The following is a 25118-nucleotide window of genomic DNA, read 5'->3' as shown; positions in this document are numbered from 1 at the left end:
TCTTGGTAACTTCGCGATGACAAAACATAAGCAGAGCTCGCGTGTATGCAACGAATCCCAATTCTGCAAAGCATTAGACCTTGCTCGTTCAAATTGCCCGGGGATACGACTTTAAATTTGTAACGGATATTGGATAAGGGATATAAAGAATGTGCGAATGTGTGAATATCACTATTCATAAGTAGCCATCTAGGCTGCACGAGTTACATGTTGCATCCCAGGAAAGATTGATACCGGTTATGATGGATTAGATGTTACAATTGCCAAAAACCAGGGATATAACCATATAAAAAAACATACACGTTCTAGCTCTAGTTTCGTCATTTCACCAAGCGATATATAGATGTTCGAAGCAAACGATACGGCAAAACGCTAGCGCAGTTCAGAGCTACCCTCTGGTAGTCCTTCATCCAAGGCTAAGGTTGAAACATTTCAGGCACCCTCAGCAATAGTGCACGAAAGAATGCGTGCGTGCGTGTTATTTTTGCCTTGAACCAAGACGCAAGCTTCCCGCCTGATACCAGGAAGCTTTAGGAGTGAGAACAAGTGCTAAATTTGTCATTCTCGTGTTTTGTTTGCTCACGCCATCAGCCCATGCATCACGCAACTTCATAGTCATGCACTACTAATGCCTCCTTGCTATCCCGCTGAATATAACGAAAACGAAAGCTCACACGAGAGATAGTTTCTACTTTCTAATCAAATACCTAGATTTTAAGTTGAATTCGAATTAGGCATTCCTGTAATCATTCCACGCATTTAGCGATCAATTAGCTCGTGTTAGATCAACATTTCATCATGTATAAGAGGCACAGAAGATGAGAGGTATCTGTACACAAGGAAAACCTCAATCTCACAGCAAGCACTTAGCGCGTTGAACGCGCTTTACTACGGTGAGAGAACCCTCAATATGGTTTAGAGTCAACGGGAGGGAAGGGACTCACGTGCCTGACTCAAGACTCGTTTTTCGACGTAAATTTCGGAATTTAAAGGCAGATTAAGATTGAAAAATAGAACGTCAAAGACGACAGCAGAATACTGATGTGGCACATCCCAAATTAGGGGCGTCACGCCATTCATATCAAACTCTTGTAGTACAAATTGGGACATTTGCCCTAGCTAGAGTCTAGTCTCTTTTGAGAGCAATACCGCGCGGCCATAAACAAAGATGGCGTTGAGATCGAAGCGAATTCATGAAGCGAATTTTGAAGCCGGCCCATCTCGGCGTTTTGCCGATGAATACATTAATAATAATGAGTTTTCGTCCGCAAACACGTCAACTAAAAGAAGATTCATAGCCATAGGTTTCTCCGTTCTTTTGCTCAGTGCCTCTCTTTTGATAAAGTATATATGAGTAAGCTGAAATATAGACACAGAGTGTTTATCAACTCCGAACAAAGATATTTTAAACTTTTAATATGGACAATCATCAAAAATTTATAATTTTAATACTTACTTGCTTATTTCGTAATTAAAAGAAGGAACTGTAGTCCGTAGAAAAGGCGTACTTTGTTCGTATTCATGCTCTATCCCTTCGACGGAATGAATTTATGAGGTAAACAAAACCAAAATCGAGAAAGAAACCCCGAAAAACCGAAGATATAGAGCCATTGGTCCACTCTTAATTCGCTTTGAATATGTATGAATTTGGTATCAAAATTTGCGCCAAATCATGTAGATTCCAAAAATGGAAGTAACTAGACGTCACAATGTATTGCAACAGCGCTAGCTCCAGTTTCCCTCTCACTTCCGCCGTGAGTAGGTCACTCAGCGGTGAAATTCTATAATAGCGGCGTACTAAAAAACCCCAAAGTCCAGGTCTAGAACGTGATGAATCTGTATGAAAATTGCATTACCAGACGTGCCGAAGGTGAAATTTTTAAATCCCGCTGGTAACTAAGATGTATTTTTTACGCACAACGCACGAGCAGGAAAAAACCACGAATTTTGAGTCAAATAATATAGCCGCGCAGCTGGAAGCGCGCTAACTTGAAACACGATATACCTTTTGTCTACACAGAGTTTGATATGTATTTGCCATTTTCACGTCGACTTTTGATAAATGAAAACGAGAAGATTGTTAGAACTACTTTGCTGTATAGTCGCTTTAGCCTGAACATCCATAACTTATCCCCTTTTTCACATCTGTCAAAAGCGGATAATCGCGCAGCAAAGGTTGCAAGGGGCCTATCAGTATTAAACAACTTAAGCTGGACTTTGCAGGAAATGGCTAACTTCAGGCGTCAAACTAAAAATATTTTATTTAATTACTGCATGATTGCATTATATTGCGCGGCAATTTGCCTAGAAAATAATACTCTTGTAAGCTGCATCATGCAAAAATATAAATATCATTAGTATTCTTATTATATACATAATATTCGGTTGCATATATTACCTAAAGACCAATTTACTTGCCCAAAAAAGTTGGGCATTAAGTATTGTTGAATATAGTCGAGCGAATGTCGAAAATCTATTGGATTTCGTTTCAAGTAAGATCTTATGTTGGCGATCTGCCGCGATGATGTCAATCTTAAGGTCTCTATTAATTCGCCTATTACGATAAGGATTCGCCCAAAAATACATCCTGGGGACAAGAACAAACAGAAATAGGAGGATAATATCGGCTAATATCGGTTTAGGGATACGAAGGAATGTTGATATGTGTAAATAAGCGAATAAGATCGCAAGTCACATGAGTATTAACTGCGGATGCCTCATTACCAGTTGCATCCGAGATAACACAAAGCCTTCCAAATAACGAAGGGATTGATGCAATCCCTTAGAGAAAAATACTATAAATAAAGGAGTGCAGAATGAAAGATGACAGAGTTTCAACGTTGTACACTGTGCTGGGTAGATCGTTGGGTTGGCACGTATAGTATATGCACACAAAAATCATTGCCAAGTTTTCTGTTAAAAAAAGCGCGGAAACGTTTCATTTGGGCTACATATGCCAATTCGTACTTTTGTACAAGTGTTATTATAATTCCTGAGGTAAAGAAGGGGCATCGTTATTAAAAGCTCGTCGCGTGTACATGAATGGAACTGCTTGTGTGAAGAAGATTACATGTTAGATTACCTGGAACAATCACGCAGTCTGACAAGGTTTTTTGAGAGAAGATAATTGATTACAAATTAGAGAATTTCTTATCGAAAACCTGAACATATGTATACACGGTAAGAAAAAGCACAAATACCAGTTATTCTATTGACGTTTAAAACTTGATCCTCGTAAAATATTGACAGTTGACGTTAAGTTGACGTGGGCTATTGTATAAGGTGCACTCGAAATTTTTGATCGGCTTTAAAAAGGCCCGCCAATGGAATTATATATCCCTGTGTGTAGTGTGGATTGATTAAATAGATTCAGACGTTCTAATATAACCCTGAATGCTAGCATTAAGAATAACTTCTAATGAAAAAAGGTTAGCCATAAAGTATAGTGTGTTTCGTTTGGTCTGCAAAAACATTTTTAAGACGTCATACAATTGTATAAACTAAAGTAATATACAAACTATATATGTTATACTGACATATTAAACATTCAGGGGTGGTAGAACAACTTTTCGAGGGGGCTGAATTGAAAAATATAGTTCATGGTTTTGTCTGATGTAAAGATTATACTATATTATAAGATATACTCCTTGTTTGACGCGCAGAGAATCGAGACAAAGTTTAAGACAATGATAGTGAAGTTCCCATATTCAGTGTTCTATTCGAAATTTGTTGCGTGTTTTAAAAAATTCCGCATATAACTTGCGCGGTAAGCTAAGCCCATTAAGCTCCCCCCCCCCGGTTCGGCCGCCCCTGATTAATTAATATACAATAAAGCGATCGCTGTATTATGCATACAGTCCTAGTTGACGTTGGTTCTGATGTTACGCCAATTATAAGCTAAGCTATAGTGATTTTTTAACAGAATTAAGAGTTCTATTTTAGCTCAATTTTTGTTCCTTATTGAATTAGTTAGCCCATGCGTGCATTCCCGCATGCCGTCCAAAAATGCTCAAAACCGTTTTTTCGCCAATGCGTCGTTAAAACGTTCCATACCATTTCGTGATGTTATATAGCTCGTGTATAAGTCAGTGTAGGTATATTTCGGACATAGTGCTTTTATATATAGATCTTGATAAAAAAACAGTGTCTGCAGCTACGTGTCGATTCCTGTTAAAATACGTAGTCTTTATATTAAAAAGGCGGGGTGAAATTCGATCCAATATATTTCAGGGGAGTTTTTTTCTTTATAATTCGTCGTTAAGTATAAAAGCCCTCACGGCAACATTGACATTTAAAACATGCCGATGTTAGAAAAGACTGTGACCCAGTGTACTGCAAATGTTTTTTGAAAGTTTAACTTATCTATAAAGATCTTACCCCATATTTATCAAAGCGCACGTCTTCGTGGCTATATAAATCTCTTTTGACAAGTAGTGTGAATACAAGGGCTTCAAACGGGCCTGAGACAGGCTCAAGTACTTTGCGTATATTATAATTGCATTTACGATATTCTCGTTTGCAGCTATGTGATGTTATTTGAACCGTATAAAAGATAGCTGGCGAAGACAGGCGGTATCACAATTCTACGTACCTTTTTCGCGGGCAGGTTGAGTGTTGAAAAAAGTTTCGGAAAAAATCAGGCCGCTTTTAGCGTTGCAAAGAACTGATAAGACGCGAAAGAGTTCGAGAAGGCGCCGTCAGCTGTCTGAAAGAACTGCTTCCTCTTGACCGAACGGATAGAGCTGAACAGCGTATATTTCCGAGTCATATCGTGGGACGGAGATTTACAGTAAAGATCCGGTGTTTTGAGGAAATAAAGCAAGCAAGTTTATCGAGAAAGAAGAAAGCGAATTTGAAAGTAAACACTTTTGAAGACTGTTGTAATTAGGGCGGTTATTACAGCGTCTTATATAGCATTACATCAGCAGGTCCTTATCGTTTGATTTATGGACGATATAGCGGTTGTTTACGGCGGACTATACGTTTATTCCACGGAGCAAAAAATTTCGTCTGTGAATTAAGAGACGAGCTCTGTACGGGCTGCTGCAGTCGCTGCATTTCTTCTATCGGGAAATTTCGAGCATTTTGACCTCAAAAAGGTGACGGAAATCTTCTGCTGAGCTCGTGCCAAACGTTTGTCATGAATCCATTGGCTTTGAATTGCAAGAACAAGGAACGGAAAATCCAGAACTTTTCGAGCGAGTTCAGGAAAGGTTTTTTCGTCCGCAACAAATGCGAACAGTTAAAACTGGAAAAGCAACACAAATCTCTTGAACGCTTGCGTGCCAACGAAAGCGTGAATCTCACGAACCGGAAGAAAGAAATTCTAGGCTTACAAATGTCGATAATGTCTTCAAAACCCGAAGAAAACTGCCAGAATTCGTCCAGCGCAAAACGAGAAAACACTCAGCCTTTTCCTGTTCCCGATATTTGTGTGAACTCTCGAAAGACACGCTGTCGATCGAGGCATATGAGCATTATAGATGCCTCAGATCTGAAAACATTTTTGAATTCAAACAAAAAAGATGAAAAGATGTTGTCACGATCGTTTAGTGTCGCTGGTCTACTCAATTCGAGTTTAAGACGAAAACATTTCGTAGCACAAACTGACTTTAACAACAACGATGAAGAGGAAGGTTCCGGTTCGCCCGAAGAATCTCAGGTGGAGAAACCATTGTGCAAGCTCCTTCCTCCGATACAAATGGCCCCCTTGCACAAACAGAAGTCGAGATCTTTGCGAAAAGTATCGTCGAATAGCGAAATCTCCTCACGACAGAATATCTCTGCGAAACAAAAGAAGTTTTCAGGCTCTTGGGATGATTTGCAATACTGCAGATATCTCAGACGGAGATCAGTTCAGGACACCTGCGTGGAATTGGCGTAGATTGATACGAAGGCGAGAAATATGCTGTAGCAAATATTACATGGAAAATAACATTCTCAAAGTAACGTTTTAATGAGGCTAATTTAAGTAATGTATACTATAATTATAAAATATACGATATATGATATCAATTATTCAATCTATATGAATATATGTGCCATTTAGGACCGGTTTTAAAAACCCAACTGCAATTTCGCGAATCGAAGTTAATTAGCCCTAGAAAGAACAATCCTGTTTGGGAAATCGTGCCTAAATAACTCAATGCATGCAACGGTTCCAGTGAGCATACGTTAATAAAGGCAAAAGTAGCCATTTTAAGTGCATGGCTGTGTCGGCTGAGTTGTTGTTTTTGATTTTTAAAAGATATCCCAGGAATCTTGATTCTTTTCCATATAGTTTCTAGTGGAAAGATGGATTTTCTTCCTAATCAAAGTCTAATTTAGAATCAGAGAGACGCAACAATGCATTTTTAACAAACGACTTAGGCGGGACAAGAATGTGTAATATAACTCAATAGAAAGTACGTTTTTGAGATTTCCTTGTCAAAACAACGTTTTTTTATGGGCATATGGGTTATGTTTACAAATATATATATATTTAGAACAGTGCATGTGTATATACATACAATTGGCAACTAATTTGGGGCCTGTAATGTTCTTTAATATGATTTAAATAATCCTATCTTTACAAGTACCTATAGAGATACAAGGTATGCGTATATACCAAGGAAGAGGGGATGTTAAATCGAATTTTTCGATGGAAAATAATAGAACTATATAAACAAAATTACATTTTTTACAGAATCTGATAAAACTTTGCCGACTTTTTTTACTATAGTCTTTTTATCTAGACCTTTTGGCATTCGTACGATAGTTAGCTATAATTAGCTATCGCATCTATCGTTAATTCACATAAATGCTATAATGAATTCATTACAGCGCTCAGTAGTTGGGATAAACCATTAGCTTTTCATTAATTGGTAAAAACAAGCTTCATGATAGCCACAACATCGATTCTAATCTGTTCGAACAAAGGCTCTTTTCTAAACATATTTTGGCAGTTGGCCATCGCTTATGCTCTTCGTCTTCCGAAAGGTCGAAGGTGTTGGAAACGAATGTAATTTCATCCGAAAATATATTCAAGACGATTAGAAAAGAATGCATGCAAGTATTTGACAGTTTTTTTCGCATCTATATTGCATTTTGTGATCGGCATATGACTTTGCGAAAAACTGAAATCTAAGCTAACTATACACGGTCGCGATTTTTAAACAAGCTTAAAGATCAGTTACATTAATGCACTTTGGCATGAGTTTTTAGATGCGATTTTCTACTTTTGATAGATGAGAGCAAGTGGATAAGTTACGGCTGTTTACATCTGAGCACCTATAAATCAAAGCAAGCATAACTAATCGTTCGTTTACATCCATCAAACGAAGGTAAATAGGTAATCACAGCGTAAACGGCCATTGAAAACAAGTCTTTATTTTTGAAATCGCGCAACATTTAACATCAACGGACGTTGCAAAGTACATCTTAATGAACATACAGCGTTTTTTTATACAAGATTTTTACAAATGCCATTAATCTTGTGAGAGATAAGTTGCGAAGAAACGGTAAAAAAACGTGCGAAGTGATTCTATTTTGAACTACAAGTGCAGCGAGACATTTCGGCGCCGAAACCCGGCAGTAACTTCGAAATAGTTCCGTGTGGGGCCGTATACCGTATCAATCGTCGCGTGGCCCTGAATAGACGGGGATGAATCTCCTCAAGTATCGTTTGTCGTAGGGTTTTTTACCGTATAGTTGTTTATGGTCACTAAATATGGTCATTATTATTTTATATTTATGCTTCGCAATCATTTTAGAGAAAGTCTCGAATTCACAATTTCCGATTCGAGGATTTGTTACCGCGAAATAACGAAAGGGCACAAAAAATGCGATTGCTAAAAATGCACAAGTTGGACACTCGTGAAATATGTGGAGTTGATGCATGTGTTTTGTGTATTTTTAAAGCACATTTGTCTATCAACAGGTCATCCATTGCGCGCTTTATTGCGTTATGCGATTTTCAACTAGCACTAACAGGATTTGAGATTGGTAAAGCTACAGCCGAATTATAAAAAACAAGTGTTGCCAAATGATATAATTTATAAAATACCACGCTGTCAACATGAAACTCCTCGCAGACTTGCTGTATTGTAATACGGCGCTGTCATTTCACGCTGTGCTTTGTGCAGTTGTGCTGAAAGGTTTTAAATGTTTATAGCGTAGGAACAAAGGTCTGTCTTGTCGTTTTTTATACTTCGTTTATCTTAGATACAATCTTGATTTGCCTCACGCAGCGAGCGAGAACAATTACGAGATATAGTTTTGATAAATACTATTCTAGTCCGACCACATCTCCAATGGCTAGCAAATAAATCATGGACAGATCTATTTATTAATACTTGGTCATACCAAGATCGTAATCACATTTCAAATGGGGGAGTATCTTTCTGCCGCCGCCACCCCCCTGCATATTTTGGTGGCAAAACGATAGTCGGAGATTATAAGCTTTGAAATTCAAAGACAATAGTTCGACATATTTCGAAGCAATTTGTCAGAAATATAGTCATGGTATATATGGTATAATAAGTTAATGATACAATCTTATACATTTGAAATGCCCGTTATGATATTACCGCATAGACGCCGTATAAATCTATCACAAAAGAGCCACCACGTCCTACTCGCTACTACCTGTTTACATCAAACATTTTCATTCTAAGGCAGTTTAAGACATTGCAAAGCGGGGGACGAGGCAAAAAGTTACGATTTTTGGCAAAGATACGGTCGTAATTTCTAAGACTCCAAATGTTTGCCTAAAAGAATTGCTCTCAATATAATGAGGTATTAAAGAATGCAAACAGAAAGAACTATCATGTATTCTGTGATGATTGTAAAGCAAAACTTCACTGAAGTCAAAAACATGCCGTCTGATTCTATAAACTTGTGTCTCAAAATCGTTTATCAAAATCTCACTGCTGTAAAAATAACCGAAAATTGTCTTTCTTTAATCGTGAAATACCCTATACAATTCTGGGTTAAGCTTTCTTTGCCAAGCATTATCGTTCCCCCAGCGTGCGGCCGTTTCAACCGACAGAGTTTTTGTGCGGACGCCAACGCAATTCTGTGGGGTTATACGCTGCTATAGGCCCACCGCTTAGCTAAATCCCTGTCGGCAAAACTATAGCGAGCAACTCAATATAGCCATAAGGACAAGCGTTAGAACGGGCGCGTGATATGGCGAAAAGCTGTCTGCTTTCGCTGGCTTTCCGTCTGCTATTACTTCTTGTCTGTTCATATCACATTCACGGCGATGTTTATATGCACAATCCCAGAGGATCCAACGACAGACTGAATAGCCCTGGTCAAAATAGGCAGAATGGAAATCGTTTGTTCGACTCACAAGTAAGTAACTCACAGTTCGACCAGATATTTTAATAAAAGCACTTCGTATGAAACACGAATTGAGAAATGTAAATTTGCATCAGAGTTCGTCGATTGCCATGACTGTTCAAGTAAGGGAAGGAAATTTACTTTAAGTTTTTTTAAACTATTTTACGCGGTTACGCAAGGGTAGCTATACTTTTTAAGACGAACAATATATTGACCTAAGCTCTTTGATTTCCTCTCATCAGTCCTCAAACAGTGTAGCTCTTATATATGATTACAGCAGCGATTCAAGTCCATTGAACCTGTAGTTCTAAGCGTGTTCATGATACGCACGCGGGCACCCTTAACCTCGATGACGCAGAGGTTTATACGTTAAAAAAAAGGTTTATACAAGCCTTGTTAATAAAACAAATTCCCCTGGCTGTATATTGCTGTCAATCAATTGCGTGAACAATGCGAGATTTAGTTGCATTTAGTTGTGAGGGTTTTTCTTCGACTATTTCTTCCCTTCGAAATCTTCAATATGCACTAACAACTTTTACATGCGCTAACAGCTTTTAAGATCTGGTTCATAGTTTTAAATATAGGCTACCATAGTTGGACGTGCGATAGATCCGGTCAGATTTAAAGATAAACTGGTTCCGTCATAATTCTGTTATAGAACAATGCTAAAGGTGGTTATAACGTTGGAGAACTGCCTTATCATAACGGCGCTCACCAGCAAGATCTCCAATATTCCATGGTAAGATTGTATATATCGTATACCGATATGATAAACACATATTCAGTTTGCTTTTTCACCTTTTTGCAGAAATATTTTATGAGCGGCAGCAAGTTTATCTCGTCTCCTAAAAAAGCTGGTAAATCTCACCTAGTCATCGAATGGACAAGCCAACATGGTTGTGGTCATGGAGACCTCGATTGTAACGTTGTGTTGCAGTATATGTGTCAGAACGATCAGTTCGAAAGCTTCGATAGGCGTAAAGCCAGCATTGACACGATTCGCAATGGTATGTTAGTCGTTAGATTTCCGTTTAAAAAATCATCGATAACTATAGTGAGGAACTTAATTTTCATCCATCTATCTATTGAAACACTCAAGTTTTCGTCTGCATTGTTTTTTTCTGCAGAGTTAAAAAAGCAAAGGGTGTCGAGAGAAGCTCGAATATATATAATACTTTAACAAAACTCTCGGCATGAAAAAATTTGAAACTTAATTCTTACGCATATTTGTGGCATCACGAACCGAAAAACAAAGCGCTGATACTTTCTGTTTTACCGGCTTTTTAATTTGCCGCTGTTGAGGGCAAAGAAGTAGCTAATAAGTGCTTGAACAGTATCCGATCATTTTTTTCTTAAACGAAGTGCATGCACGACACTTTTGGCCTGCTTGAAAATATCACAAGAGCTGCGCAATTTACTAGTATATTTTAGGTAAAGGCAATTTTAAATTAGATATTAATTTTGTTTCTGCCATTGGAACATAAAACATATCTTATCTATCGAGTAACCGTGTAATTTTTGTTTATTATATCAACTAAATTCAGGGTGACAAAAAAAACGCAGGAAGACGACGTGGAAGTGAATATCTCTTTAAATTATAGCCTAAACATTAAAGTAGAATCGAAATTTTATTTATCTGAAGGAAATTAAAGAAATTGGCAATGAAAATTGTGGTAAAGCTTTGCGTGACATACTTCATGTATCGAAAATACACGAGCCTTGTCACGAATGTAGTAAGGTCTTTCATATGAGTTATAAGAATGTTTTAGTTTTAAATATAATACTATTATCGTGTTCTCATGCATTTACAGGTAAAACTGAGGGAACGATACCCTATAGAGCACATTCAGATGGATTTTTGGGGAACCCGGAAAATAAAAAGAATGTGAAAAAACAGGCTTCCAGACTCGAGTTTGGAATGCATGAACCCTGGGAATGGTACGATAAATGTTATCGAAGGCCACGGAATAAAGGTAAGCTCATTTCTCTGAACCTCGCATTTTATACAAGTTCGTTTCTTGCAATTGTTCCGTAAGAAAAGGTATAGCTATAGATATATTAGAGAATGATCAATTTAATCTGGTCGATCTAATCTGATTAATCTGATCTGATTAGCTTAATCTGAACTATATATACTCGTGATGTAAAGTAAGTTGGTTAATATCAGGTGACGGGTACGATCACGAAAGACCACCATAGTGGGTACTGAACCAGTTTCGATCTTTGGAAACAGCCTCTGAACAAGCATGCAGCCAGCATTTAAACATTCCTATGCTTTGAAATAACCAGTTAATTAATTAACTGACTCCACGAATTAATTCACGATTTCACTGATGATTTAAAATTTAGTTTGTTTATCATTTAACTGCTCCACGCTTCTGCTGTATATAGTTAGGTATAGCGAGTGTTTTAAAACTCCTTATTTTTAACAAACGGACACCTCCATCCATTTTTTAGAATTGATGTATACCCATGCAATGCTACTGTAAATTTAAGCCCGGTTGTATAAAAGACTAGTTAACTTTAAACTGTATAGTTAAGGACAGAATTGGCAAATCAGAGTTGCGTGTATTTCAGAGTTAACTAGGATTTAACTATGCAAAATGTCGTTAAAGAGTTTTATACAACCGACCCCAGCACCATGATATTACTGCCAAGTAAAATGAACTGATATGAGATCTTCTCTTTGTCTGAACAGGTTTGTTTACAGCAGATCAAAATGTAAAAGACGACCAAGGAAGTACAGCGACTAGACAAGATCCGAACGGTGGTAACGCCGGCCGTAATGGCTACGAATGTCCAGAAGAACGCGATTATTTTCCCTACTGGCATCCGAGCGATTGGAAAGATATAGCTGTTTATGTTACCAACAAAGAGCATTGTGATTTTTACAAGCATTTTAGTTTTAATCGACACCCAAAAGGTACAAGGCACGACTAGGCATATAGTAAAGGTCGAATAACTTTGCCTTTTTGGATTGAAGCAGGCTTCCACGCTTATATTTTGCCGAGCTCAAGTATAGAGAAAACTTTTTCTCGTTAAGGCCAAGGCAAAGTTGGTTAGTTTATTATGATTTGTATCGTTTAATGGTGTATATTTTCCACAGGAGAATGTCTGGAGAAGTATAACGGCGGCGAAAAGTTCAAACATTATTCAAGATACAATAATCCCACTGACTGCAAAGCAAATGGAAAAGATTGGATCGTTTTCCGCAGTTTCATTGATATAAAAGACGAATACAAAAATAAGGCGAGTTGTGAGCAAGCGACGACTAAAGATGTCCCGCTTGTTTGGGGCGTTCCGTACAAATCCGAACTCGTAGATAGTCTTGAATTAGACCCAGTTACCAAAAAACCCAAAGAGTTCTGTCTGGTTCAACCACCTGAGCTTGACTGTAAAGTGTCCCCTGTCTCGCGTCCAAATCACCTTGGCAACGTCGTGGATTCGTACGCCATGAACTACACTTGGATTATTCCGTATTTTCCTTCACAAAACCAGAAACGTTGTGTAGTCCGAATAAGATACAACATCTCCACGTATGATTACGATGGGAATAAAACCTTCAGCGATAAAAATGGGGCCCAAAAGTAAGTGAAAAACTGAAGATATCTTATTTACAACCGTCATATACCATTCTGTCGAACTTATATAAAGTAGATTACTTAAAGCACTCTTTCTATTTCATTCCAACAGTTCACCTGTGACAAATGACCCTAAGGTCGCGTTCAAAAATGATTTGGGAAATGACTTCGACTTGCAGTTGGCAGTCAATACCGCTCAATTCGGCAGAACTTTTCAAGACAGAAGCCATGTTATGATATTGATGGCACGAACAAACAAGATATCGGACGATGTCGCAGTGTATAATCTTAATGTCCGTGGCAAACGAGGAAATATCGTTCAGGTTTACCCTGCTGTGGAGTATGATTTTGTTCCGAAGTCTCTTTACGTCACCAGTGACGATATAGTTCACATTCAATGGACAGGTAAAATACATCACCATGCATTGACAAGCCTGTGTGGATTTCGAAGCAAATTTCTTTAAATTTATATGCATTTAAACCTCTTGTATTCACACTATCTCTGTTATTATTGTCATACACATAATAGCTTTATCGTATAGACATGAAAACTGGTTCGACATTGTAAATTTTCAGACATATACTCGCATCTCAAAGTGGGTAGTATTTAGTATTGCTAACTATTATTCAGGCAAGCAATAGAGTTTTCATCTTATGCTCAAAATTCAAGATTTCTTATCACTCTTAAATATTTTGATGGTTTCTTTAAGGCTCAACACGAAATCCTGGGAATAATGACGGTGAAGGAAGAGCGGGTAAGGATCGTGAATGACAACAAAAATAAATGTAACGATAAGAATGCAAAATACCAAACTAAAATACATTTTCTATCAGGTACTGATAAGAATAACATGGTCGAAATTGATGATTCGGGAACGAATGTGAAATTTAAGGAAAACAGCCAAATGATTCGCGGTGCAACGTTGAAATGGACGCCGGACATTCAACTGAAAACTATGGAAGACGTCGCTGTGGCTCTCGCAACGTCGGGATTTGATTTCACTGGAGGAAAAAATAATAGATTAGGTGAGAGTGTACTAGTAGTGAGTTTACTGGACCGAAATACAGTATACTGATAATATACTATACTCTACTGTACCGCACAAGTACTTTATTGTACTTCGATGTACTCTACTGTACTCTACTGTACCGCACAAGTACTTTATTGTACTGCGATGTACTCTACCATACTCTAATGCACCGCACAGGTATCTCACTTTATTGTGCTGCACTTTACTGTACACCAATGTACAGCAGTGTACTAAACTGTATTGTACTGGATTGTACTGCGCTGTACTACACTGTACTATACTGTACTGCACTTGTGCCTCCTACGCCACCATGTTTCAAATTAGAATTTAACTAAAAGTCATTTCTTTAAGGTGTATCCGAGAACCGAAGATTAAACTTTCAAAATCAACTTGATAACTCGCCCGCTTCCTTCGGGACTGCCCTATCCTTCGCGCCAGGCTCCTATAAATACATGTGCACGAGGAATAACAACTTCAGCAATCGTAATCAAAAAGGAACGATCATAGTCACGGCCGGTACGAACAAACCTTCGCCTGGTAACAATGTTTTAGGTGGGGTGAGGGCGCCTCCTGGTTCCAATTCTGTTGTGACCTCTCGCCCTGCGGTAACAACACCCGCCCCTACAACCCACTCCACCACAACCCCGGCACCCCCCAGAAGACGCCGTTCTCGACGTCGTCGCATTAGACGTCGTCGTGTAAGACGTCGTCGCGTAAGACGCCGCCGTCGTTCACGTGGTTAAATCGATTCCAAAAGTGGTTAAAGTGTTATTTCTGCCATTTTACTATATCAAACATATTTTTCACATTCTACAACACGTGCCGGTGACTTAGCCTTCAAATAATACGTTTCACAGTACCTGAAACAAATTCAAATATTCCTATTCTAAATTCAAACAGAACCATGCACTCATTTTTAGTTATCGTTCCCTCGTGCTTATGTCCCCAACGAAAGAATTTTATCAATTCAAACTGCGCGGAATTGTAGAGTATATCCTAAGGTTTTTTGGCGAGAAAAAGCTTCTCTTTCAGTAACTTTTTTTGGCCAAAAAAAGCCCCTCCTTCTGTAACTTTTTTTCTGTTTCTCTAAATTCGCTTCGCTAAGTCCTAGCACATTCTCACCTAGTATGCAATTGCACTTTTATGTATGGCATTAATGTACTGGAATGGCACACGTTTAGCTGCTATATTAGTAATTCACAAAAACGAAATATATCACGTTTTAAATAAAGTTGTTTTTTACAAACGTGTGTGATTTCATGTCTTCGCTTTGAACTAAATCTTTAGCGATTTAAGATCGCGTCGCTTGAATCGCTTGAAGTCGATATATTGTGGTTTGCACCTTTAAACGCATATGAAAAATTAACCGTCGAAAATTATTAGAATGCCCTGTCGCTCTTACTATAAAAGTAAAAACATGAAAAGAAAGCTTAAAAAGGTCTATAGGTATATGGATTACATTGACTTTTAAATGTGATCTCTCAAGTTCACAAGCAGACATGTTGTTCTAATCTGAAGGAAGCGTCTCTAAATTCCGTGCTTTCCTCTAATGAAGGCACCTTTGAGAAGAAATACAGACACATTTCAAATTGCAATCTGACCGCACGTCTCATAATTGAAATCCCTCCACATCTTTTGGTTCTTTAACTCAGGCGTGTCTCATAAACAAACCTTTCTGATACAAACGTAGCGAAGGCACCAACACAAGCATCTCTTTAATACAGGAACATCTCTAACACACATCTACCTGCGATATTCATAATACAAACCCCTCTCTAACACACATCTACCTGCGATATTCATAATACAAACCCCTCTCTAACACACATCTACCTGCGATATCCATAATTCAAACCCCTCTCTCTGATACACATCTACCTGCGATATCCGAAAATCAACCCCTTTCTCTAATACACAACTACCTACGATATCCATATTTCAAATCCCTTTCTAATACACACACCTCTCGCAACAAACAACTCGCGTATTCAAAAGCCTTAGCACAGATCAACCTCGTACTCAGAATTGTTTCTGAAAATCCTGGGTACGATGTTGAGCACACAGACTTAATAACAGCACACCTGTTATATTACACTGATAAATTTCGCTCTTAGAATCACTCCCTAAACAATGGCTCATCCACAGGTATCGCTACCGGTGAGAAATTGATCGATGGCATTCTTCCAATCAACATTCCATATACATTGCCTTTACCCATTTCAAGTCTTCTCATAAAAATATTTCCCCCCCCCCCCGGTAAATTTCTGCGTGGAATAAGGCCGGCAATGTCCTGCTGTGCTGTCGCATTTGAGGGTAAACGGTACTGTGTTTATAGTACAACCCACCGATGTCTAGAATTTTTTGGGGGGGTTGAATAATTTACCCTCGCAACGTGGTTTTTAAAAAAAAAGTCAACGTTGACCTTTGTTTGAGATAAGCAGACAAGTCGGCTAATTTAGCTGTAGCTAATTGCTTTCTAGATCACCATTAAACTATTTTTAACGATTAAATGAGCTTTAGAAGTAAACCACTCAGATTAATTACATGAACACCACGAATTCTAAACTTTTTTAGGGCTTTCAAACCCACGCCAGGGTCGAGTTTTTGCCGCGAAACAAACATGATTACAGTTTGTTATTGTTGCATTATCGCGTGACAGCGTGTAGGAACAATGGTTCAAAACAATGATCCATCTTCTTTTGAAAATGGCCCTTGATTTTTTTAAAACCGTCAGTCACCCACACGTCTTTTGCAAAAAAAGCACGTATATATGCTGCATCTTTTCATACATTCTGCATCAAATTTCACAAAATACTTCACGGCAACTCGCTGTTAACAAGCAGTTAACTGCATGGGATTAACTGGTTTGAGCAATATTTCCTGTATATTACAGGTTCTCGCTACAGCTGACTGGGCGAATGAGTATTTGCGAATTAGTTGCCAAAGAAATCGATTGCTTCGGGAATGCTTTTGTCATTGAGACAATGAGAGTGATTCCTTTGATGAAAATATGCAGCGTAGGCCGGGATCAATTGTCCGATAAAATCAAAGTCCTAATCTCATTTAGATAGCGACGCTTTTTGAATTATAAAAACAGAATTGTTGATAACATCATCGAAACCATTTCTTTGTTTCACAATAAAGAAAATGTAGGATTTAAATGAATGATTCTAGAATTTATCATTTAAGTGCTTGGTAAATTTACGATTTTCTGAACAAAGTCCACATTTTTTGTCTTAAAGAATGAAGAGATTAAAATCATATATTTATCACTCTCAATCTGTTGGCAAAAGTTAAGCAATCATTAAGTTTCATATCACGAATTTCTTAATATCTTATTCTAATCCAATTTTTACTAGTAAACAAGTATATTCGTGCCCAGATGTTCAATCCAATGACCTTGCATGATTATGTAACGCGTAGGAGCTGCTTTGAATACTATTAATGCACGGCTAAGTCATAAAACAGCCTAAAATATTGGCATCAGTTTTCGACTAATACTGCATCCATGTTTTCGTTCTTCGCCTATCAAAATAAACGATTGAAAGGAATATGACTATATATGTGCTTTAAGGCATCTGCAATCCATGACATTTGAAGAGCAAAAAATGGAGGCGTTTATATTGTTTCATAGCCAATTCAATTTCACATGCAGATTACGTCCTGCTGTTAGGCTGGTTGTTCTTTATTTACACTCTGCGCGGCCCATACTGAGGATTGTAAGAGAACCGATATTGACAGGGCTTGCATTGGGGCAAAAGCTCGTAACCAAGATGAGGTTGTTTGAAGTCCTTGCTTTTCTTTCAATTTTGGCCTCATTGAATCCAGTCTGTTGTGATATCTATATGCACAATCCTAGAGGATCAAATAATCGCTTGAGATCAGCAGGCGTGAACCGACAAAACAACAATCGAATGTTTGATTCTCAGGTGAGTATATCGCTGGAAAAAATGACGAATAATTTAAAAGTAGCTGTTTAATCGTTTGGAATATATCTGGAGAAAAACCCTACTAAATCGGATACCAATTACATACACGCATTCGCGTGCTGGTCCAGAGTGCACGCATGTTTACCATGTACTGATTAAAACAACGATAAAGTAAAAACGTTTATTAGTTTGACTGTTTTTATATGTTAATTTGTGCCTGTGATATTTAAGCCCCGACGAATTTTCTTGACCAGTTCACTTGCTCGTGTGTATGACGAACAAGTTTTTCTTGACAAGTTTTCCTTCCCAAGTTTTATTTTCCCATGCATGTGTGCGAAAAATTCGGACAAATTTTTTTGACAAGTTTTACGATAATGTATCTATGTCGAGTATATTTTACGACAGTATGATAAAATGAGTATACGACCGAACCTCAAAACAAACAAAAATGATAAAACTTCCAAAAACCGCTAAATTGTCTCAAGATATTGTTGCGCGGTTCCCTACTGGCAGTGGAGAATTCCTTGTCAAGTTTTCCTTGACGGCCGTTGACACGAGCAATTTTCCTTGCAAATAAAACTTGGCAAGAAGAACTTGCCTGTCTGTACGGGGTTTTAGAAATCTTCCCAACCTTTAATTTACAGCAATTTTTTTAATCGCTTGTTTGGAAAATATCTTTTGCCATGAATATTTTCTCAACCTCACACTAGTGGATTCAAATTTAACCGTGCAGGGTTAGCGCTAACTCAGCTTTGAAAAACTGATCCCTGAACTATTGTCACGAATCGTATATATGTATTCGTATTAATACCCACGAAGCAAATTTAGTTCCCATTAGTTGTTTGCAAGCGAAGTGTACGCACACTTCTCAAAGAACTTTAATTATATAACTAGTCTTGCTCTTATTATTCAAGAATTAAGAAATAGTAAACCTTTTTCCAGTTTCGGTTTCAGATATAGTCCCCTAAGACGATTTGTTTTTTGTTTTTTTTTTTTTTGTTTTTTTTGTTGATTACAAGCCTATATATATTACAATACACGCTTCTTTACCAATTGGTACGCGCGTACTATAAATGTTATATTGTATTTCTTCACAGAACAATGCCAAAGGTGGTTATAATGTTGGCGAAAAGGGTGCTTATCGAAATCATAACGAACATATGCAGTATCACATGGTAAATTCATCACTAACATTACTACATAATTGCATGAAATTTCGAATGAGAGTTCAAAATAGTCTACTGTCACTGCATGACCATAATCGTCATTTAAAAATGCTGTTGGGAACTCAACTGCTTAAAATAATCTTGGTAAGATCGAATATACCGTAAGTAGGTATATTTAACTTTGATAACGTCGAATATATCGGAATATGATATAGCCAACCATAGTATATGGTCTAGTATACCGGAATCTCTTATATAAGGTTTTGAATTTAGTTTTAAAGAGAGAATAGCGAACATTTACGTTCAATATAAGTTCTATATAAATTATATAGTTTAAACCGAGACACGTACGTCATTATCAATATCCTAGTCGTTATTCGGTTTCCTGTACAAGAGTCTCCATGAGTCATTTCTGTGTCAAACAAGATGAATAGATCATTTATCTCTAGTCTGCAGTATGCTTATCGAAGGAAATTTGTCTCTCGCTCTTTTCTCCTAACTTTAGAAATATTTAATGAGCGGTACAAAGGGGAAAGGTTCGACGTATTTGAACATCGAGTGGACGAACCAACACGGCTGCGGTGATGGTGACCTGAATTGTCAGATTGTTTTACAATACATGTGTCAGAAGCATAAAGATGAAGATATTGGAAAAAATCACATTCCCGAAAGAAAGAGAAACGGTAATTGTTAAAATTCACAGTGAAAAAATACCCTTATGCAGTATATATTGTGGAAAACCTTGAGCCGGCCAAGCCGAGAATATTACCTCCTGTCTATCCAACCTAAGTCATAACACAGCTCATGTTTGGTCACTCGTCAGTGACGTCCGACAATATAAGTTTATAATCATCGTGATATAATGAAAAATTAGCTTCAAAATGAACCTGAGTCTTATGGACTATTAGCTACTATCACTTAAAGACGCGCAGATATGGAAGGGACAAGTTCATTTCCGAAATATTAACTACTCGAACCGTCTTGACCTATAGTAGCTCAGTTGGAAGAGCATTGGACTCGCAAAGCAAAGATCGCTAGTTCGATTCCCATGCACCGTGGTCAAGCTAATTTTTCAGTTTACCCGGTTGGTGATTCAGAGCACTTTCGTCACAATATTTCATTTCATATACCTGAGTTTTATGCACTATTTCTAATATAGCCGTCGTGATTGTTTCATTTTAATATGTATTGATTGATAAAAAGCTTGAAACTAATAATCTTTGGATGTTCTATTGTTCTTATAGGCATTACTGAAGGTACACCAATCTATCGACGTCACAATCCATTTCAATATAAATGGCAGAAAGATAGAGAAGAACGGATTCATTCACAGCACAGTAATTATGGACTTAACGAGCCTTGGAATTGGTATGACAAATGCAAAAAAAGATCTCGCAATCGTGGTAGGTATTTTATAACTTTCTAGCTCTTTTACAAGTCTAGGTCGGTGTTTTTACGCAGTTACATGAACTGTGCTTTTGAAACACCTCATGGCTTTTTTATAATGACTGACCTTCTGGATTTTTTTTACCGCTTTCCCGATAACTTGCCCGCATCCATTTTCCAAACTGCAAATGCCTGAATCCTGAATCAATCGGGCGCTAAACTCAAGAGCACACCGTGATTATTAGAATAAATTATTCCCTAAAACAAACGCCGCCCTTGAATAAACGCCTTACTCAAATACTCGCGGTACCCAAATAAACACCGGCGCTTATTCGAAACATTTATTTATTACCACCGTTTGCAATCCAAGTAGCAATTTTAAAGAGAAGGCTGCTATAGCCCTCCAGAGTTGTAAATGGGGGATTCTTAGCCTCTCGTGAGGATTTTTTATACAAACAAATAACAAATAGATCATTGGCTAAGTACTTTACTAGCAATATAGCAGAGGTGAATCCACTAGTCCACTAATTTGCATTACAAAACAAAGTGGTTATTTTAGCAGTTTTCTTGTGTCATGCAAACTAGTGCACTATAGTGCTGGTCAACCCCTGGCACACAGTAACGTTTTGAAGCGTTTTCATTTTCGTTTTCATTCCCAAACGGTTTCAAACACTGTTAATTTAAAATATAACTTAAAGCTAATCTAACATATTGAACATATTTCTCTTGGATTGTGTGTCCAAAGCGTCAAAACCGATGAACTAGGCAAAAACGATTTTGAAAACGCTCGGATATTTGTTTTTCGTGCGACAAACCAGGAACATAGACCTTATGAACAACATTCATCGAAGCAGTTGACTGTGAATTGTCAATTTTCTCTTTACCGCTGTCAAAACCTACAACGCAAACATACCAGCATATATTTGTTTTTCAAGATCCAAGCAATAACTGATTTGGGATGTTTCTCTTGTTTGTGCAGGTTTGTTTACAGCAGATCAAAATGTTAAAGATAACATAGGAAGTACGTCGACAAGGCAAAATCCGAACGGGAACCGAAATGGCTACGAGTGTCCCGAAGAACGAGATTATTACCCATACTGGCATCCCACTGACTGGGTTGATATCGCAGTATTAGTGGACAAAAAATCTGACTGTCCATACTACCAGAGAGAAAGTTTCAATGTTAAAGAAAAAGGTGAGTGCACGGGTCATGGTTGGGATGTAGTCCGTCAGCAGGAACGTACCTTGGTTCTCATTACAGCGAGTGCTAAGAAAAACTCTCATAGTGGAAGATTTCAATTCCAAATATTTTTCCGACAATAAACCGAACTTCTTATCAAAGAATTTTATCATATTATACAAATTTCGTTGATAGCATTTACTCAAAGCAAATTCGTAAACTATGCACACTAAGGTGCCGGAATCTGATTCATTATTTCGCAAAGTAAAAGACCTCACTTCCTCCCGTCCCAAAGTTCCGAAGATATACTATCGCTTGTGAGTAACCAGAGGCTCTGAAATGGCGGGAAAAGACTGGGAATTGTGAAAAAATATAATCCATTTCTTGGCTAAAACAACTCGATATATTTCTTGAAATATTTCGGTTTCAAATTTATGTCGGAGCTATATAGGTTTTAAATAACTAAAGAAAACAACAAACAACAACAACAACAACATTGTTTATAGATTGATAAAGAGTGAAAAAGAATATAAGAGATTGAAAACAGAATAGTTTCTATTTCGAGAAGCCTGATTAGTTAAAATATGAGTGCTAGATCACCTTGTGCGAAAATTATGTTTTGAACCTACGCAGGAGAATGCATGGAGAGGTATGAAAAAGACCGTGGAAATTACAAACACGATTCGAAGCACAATAACAGGCAGGATTGCGCAAGTCATGGCGGGCTTTGGGTGAACTTTCACAACTATTTGGAGAAGATGACGCAATACACAGACGAAGGCAGTTGTTCCCGAGCAGGTTATAAGTGGGGCTATGGTTATCGCTCGGAGGACTTTGAAGATATGAGGAAGTTTTGTTTTGTCCCACTTGAAAAGCCCGAATGTGAGTTGGCTCCATATTCCCGTTCTAATCACCTTGGAAACGGTGCTGGTATCACGCCATTGACCTACAAGTGGAAATTACCAAACTTTCCATCGAAAGAAGAGCAAAGATGCTTTCTTCGTATCAGGTTTGGTCACCTTATTTTGTGCGGTGTTATCCATTTTGAACTCAAAGTTTATGGGAGTACGTATAAGAGTCTGTAAGAGTTGATGAGAGATGATGAGATTCGATGAGAGATGATGAGAGGTGATGAGAGATGATGAGAGATGATGAGAGATGATGAGAGATGATGAGAGTTGATAAAAGATGATGAGAGTTGATGAGAGATGATGAGAGATGATGAGATTTGATGAGAGATGATGAGATTTGATGAGAGATGATGAGAGATGATGAGAGATGATGAGAGATGATGAGAGTTGATGAGAGATGATGAGATTTGATGAGAGATGATGAGAGATGATGAGAGATGATGAGAGATGATGAGAATTGATGAGAGTTGACGAGAGTTGACGAGTGTTGATAAGAATTAACGATCTTGATTGAAATGAGTTAAACGTCCAGATGTGTGTGTGTTCTCCATCGTTTAAAAAAATACACTCTTATTTATATTCTATTAAGGGAGTTTACAGTCTCTGCAACTGAGATATAAATAAATAATTTTCTCTGTGTATATTTTAGGTACAACATCTCGACGAACGATCCTCTGTAAGTAGATTAGATAATATATTATAATTGGGCTAAGGTGTCACTCCCGTTGAGTAAAAAAGGTGTTTATTGTCGTGCCACTTAATAGACTTCTTGCAACTTTCCCCACGGTAAAAAAATAGCTTGAAAACTCTCAAAGTTTGTCGAAACAACATTGGTTACCTGAACTCTGCATCTTAACTAAAACAAAGACGTGTCATAAACTATTTCTTGGTCCATTTTCCCGGAGAAAATACAAAAGACATTGTTAATGTTCAGTAGGAATATGGCTAATTCTTTGCTTAAGTTAAACGTTTCTCTTTAACATTTTAGCAATAAAATAACGCAAAACCCAACTGTGGAATTTTTAAACAAGCTCCCATTGCGGTTGGCAATAAACACAGCACAATTCGGGCGAACATTTCAAGATCGGTCACATATGTTCTTATTGACGTCACGTGATAAGAACGGCGTATCAAATGATGTCAACATTCATAATGTTAACATTCGTGGGAAAAGAGGAAATATCGTTCAAACTTACCCAGCCGTTGAGTATGATTTTGTCCCAAAGAGATTGACGGTACCAACAAACGATGCCATTCACGTCCAGTGGACAGGTAACAAAATGCAGTTCTGGGGATAGTTCTGATGACGATGACGATGACGATGATGATGATTCTATTATTTAGGTTCCAACAGCAATCCGGGCGGCAATGACGGACAAGGAAAAGCAGGTATATATCGATAAATTAAAATCACAAAATCTTTATATTTAGCACGTTCTTTAGATTTATACACAAAATGATTTCTACCATGTAATTCACCGTGTCTTCAAATTTTTTTCACTTCCAGGAACAGACAAAAATAATCTCGTGGAAATGTACTACGCACCCTATAGTGTCCCAATCAGTTCGCGCATGCTCCAAAGCGCAAATATCCTTCACAATTTCGTTGGGGGATCCAAAAAGTTCGTAGACGTCGAAGCAAGTCTAGCCTCAGCTGGTTACTACAAAACTTCGAAAAATGCTGTCGATAAGGCTCCGCGTCAGTTAGATGACGAGTTGAACAACGCCAGTCCATCGTTCGCTGGTATTTTAATGAGTTGGAACAGTCCAAACATCTTTTATTACATGTGCTCTCGAAACAACAACTTCACTAATCGCAGTCAGAAAGGTCGTTTGATTATCAGCAAGAATGAGAGCGGTTAAAACTGACTGAATGCACCTTCTTTATCTATTATAGATCAGTTAAGATTATCTGAAGTCCAAAATTCCAAAAGTCCAGATTGTAAAACCCATATAATCTTTTTATAAACACGCTCCGAGTATATTTTTCTGAGTTTTTTAGGCCTAAAACTGCTTTCTTTTTCAACAGACATTGATTCAAAACACTGTATCGCCGAGTAATTTTTCTAAAATAATTTATCACGATCATAACATTTGCAGTTCTAAAAACTGCAAATCGTGTTGCCTTCAAGATGTTTAGTTCTTCCGAGTAATATTTTTACAGATACAAGATAAAACATAATATTGACGGCGAGGTTTTCTGACATTTTCTGCAATTTTGGCTTCTGAGTTTCAGACTTCCAGATTAAACGAATAGTATAGTCTAATTCTCTTATGCACCACGCTATTGCTGTTTTTTAACATATATATTCTCGATGATGTAGCTAACTATTGATGCATAAATGTTCAATTATACTGCAATATATTTTCAACAATTGTTTCCTACTATTAAATTAATATAGCTACCCGGATAGGCTCGACCCTTGAGAACCGAATAAATCCCTCGTACATAACGTGCTGCGGCTCGGAATCGCCGTATATTTTCTGCTCATATCGCATTGCGGGCTCTTTAAAATAAATATGGCGGGTGTTTCAAATGTGTTCAGAATTCTATAGTGCTTGGAGTGCTAAAACTTTGACATGATTTTTCATCTATTCAACCGTCCTATG

At 37.7% G+C, this 25118-nt stretch overlaps 2 protein-coding genes across 2 annotated transcripts; both read left to right on the top strand.

Moving 5' to 3' along the window:
• The first annotated feature begins 9117 nt into the window (after positions 1-9117).
• On the top strand, positions 9118-15182 carry LOC114525941 (protein DD3-3-like). The gene is made up of 10 exons (XM_028547400.1): positions 9118-9336; positions 9983-10063; positions 10133-10331; positions 11136-11297; positions 12023-12247; positions 12431-12911; positions 13018-13310; positions 13616-13660; positions 13740-13931; positions 14288-15182. The coding sequence occupies exons 1-10, from the start codon at positions 9169-9171 to the stop codon at positions 14677-14679; spliced, it is 2238 nt and encodes a 745-aa protein (XP_028403201.1). The 5' UTR covers positions 9118-9168; the 3' UTR covers positions 14680-15182.
• A 2489-nt stretch (positions 15183-17671) lies between these two features.
• LOC114525945 (protein DD3-3-like) lies at positions 17672-24862 on the top strand. Its single transcript, XM_028547406.1, has 10 exons — positions 17672-17865; positions 18963-19040; positions 19537-19714; positions 20276-20434; positions 21397-21612; positions 22231-22606; positions 23158-23184; positions 23497-23780; positions 23853-23897; positions 24016-24862. Exons 1-10 carry the CDS (start codon positions 17710-17712, stop codon positions 24369-24371), a joined length of 1875 nt encoding a protein of 624 aa, XP_028403207.1. The 5' UTR covers positions 17672-17709; the 3' UTR covers positions 24372-24862.
• Positions 24863-25118: the final 256 nt, after the last annotated feature.

Source organism: Dendronephthya gigantea, unplaced genomic scaffold (assembly GCF_004324835.1).
Source record: "Dendronephthya gigantea isolate DGI-Jeju-01 unplaced genomic scaffold, DenGig_1.0 000036F, whole genome shotgun sequence".
In the NCBI taxonomy this organism is placed as follows: domain Eukaryota; kingdom Metazoa; phylum Cnidaria; class Anthozoa; order Malacalcyonacea; family Nephtheidae; genus Dendronephthya; species Dendronephthya gigantea.
The sequence above is the reverse complement of the archived record's forward strand: the minus strand, read 5'-3'. Positions and strand labels throughout refer to the sequence as shown.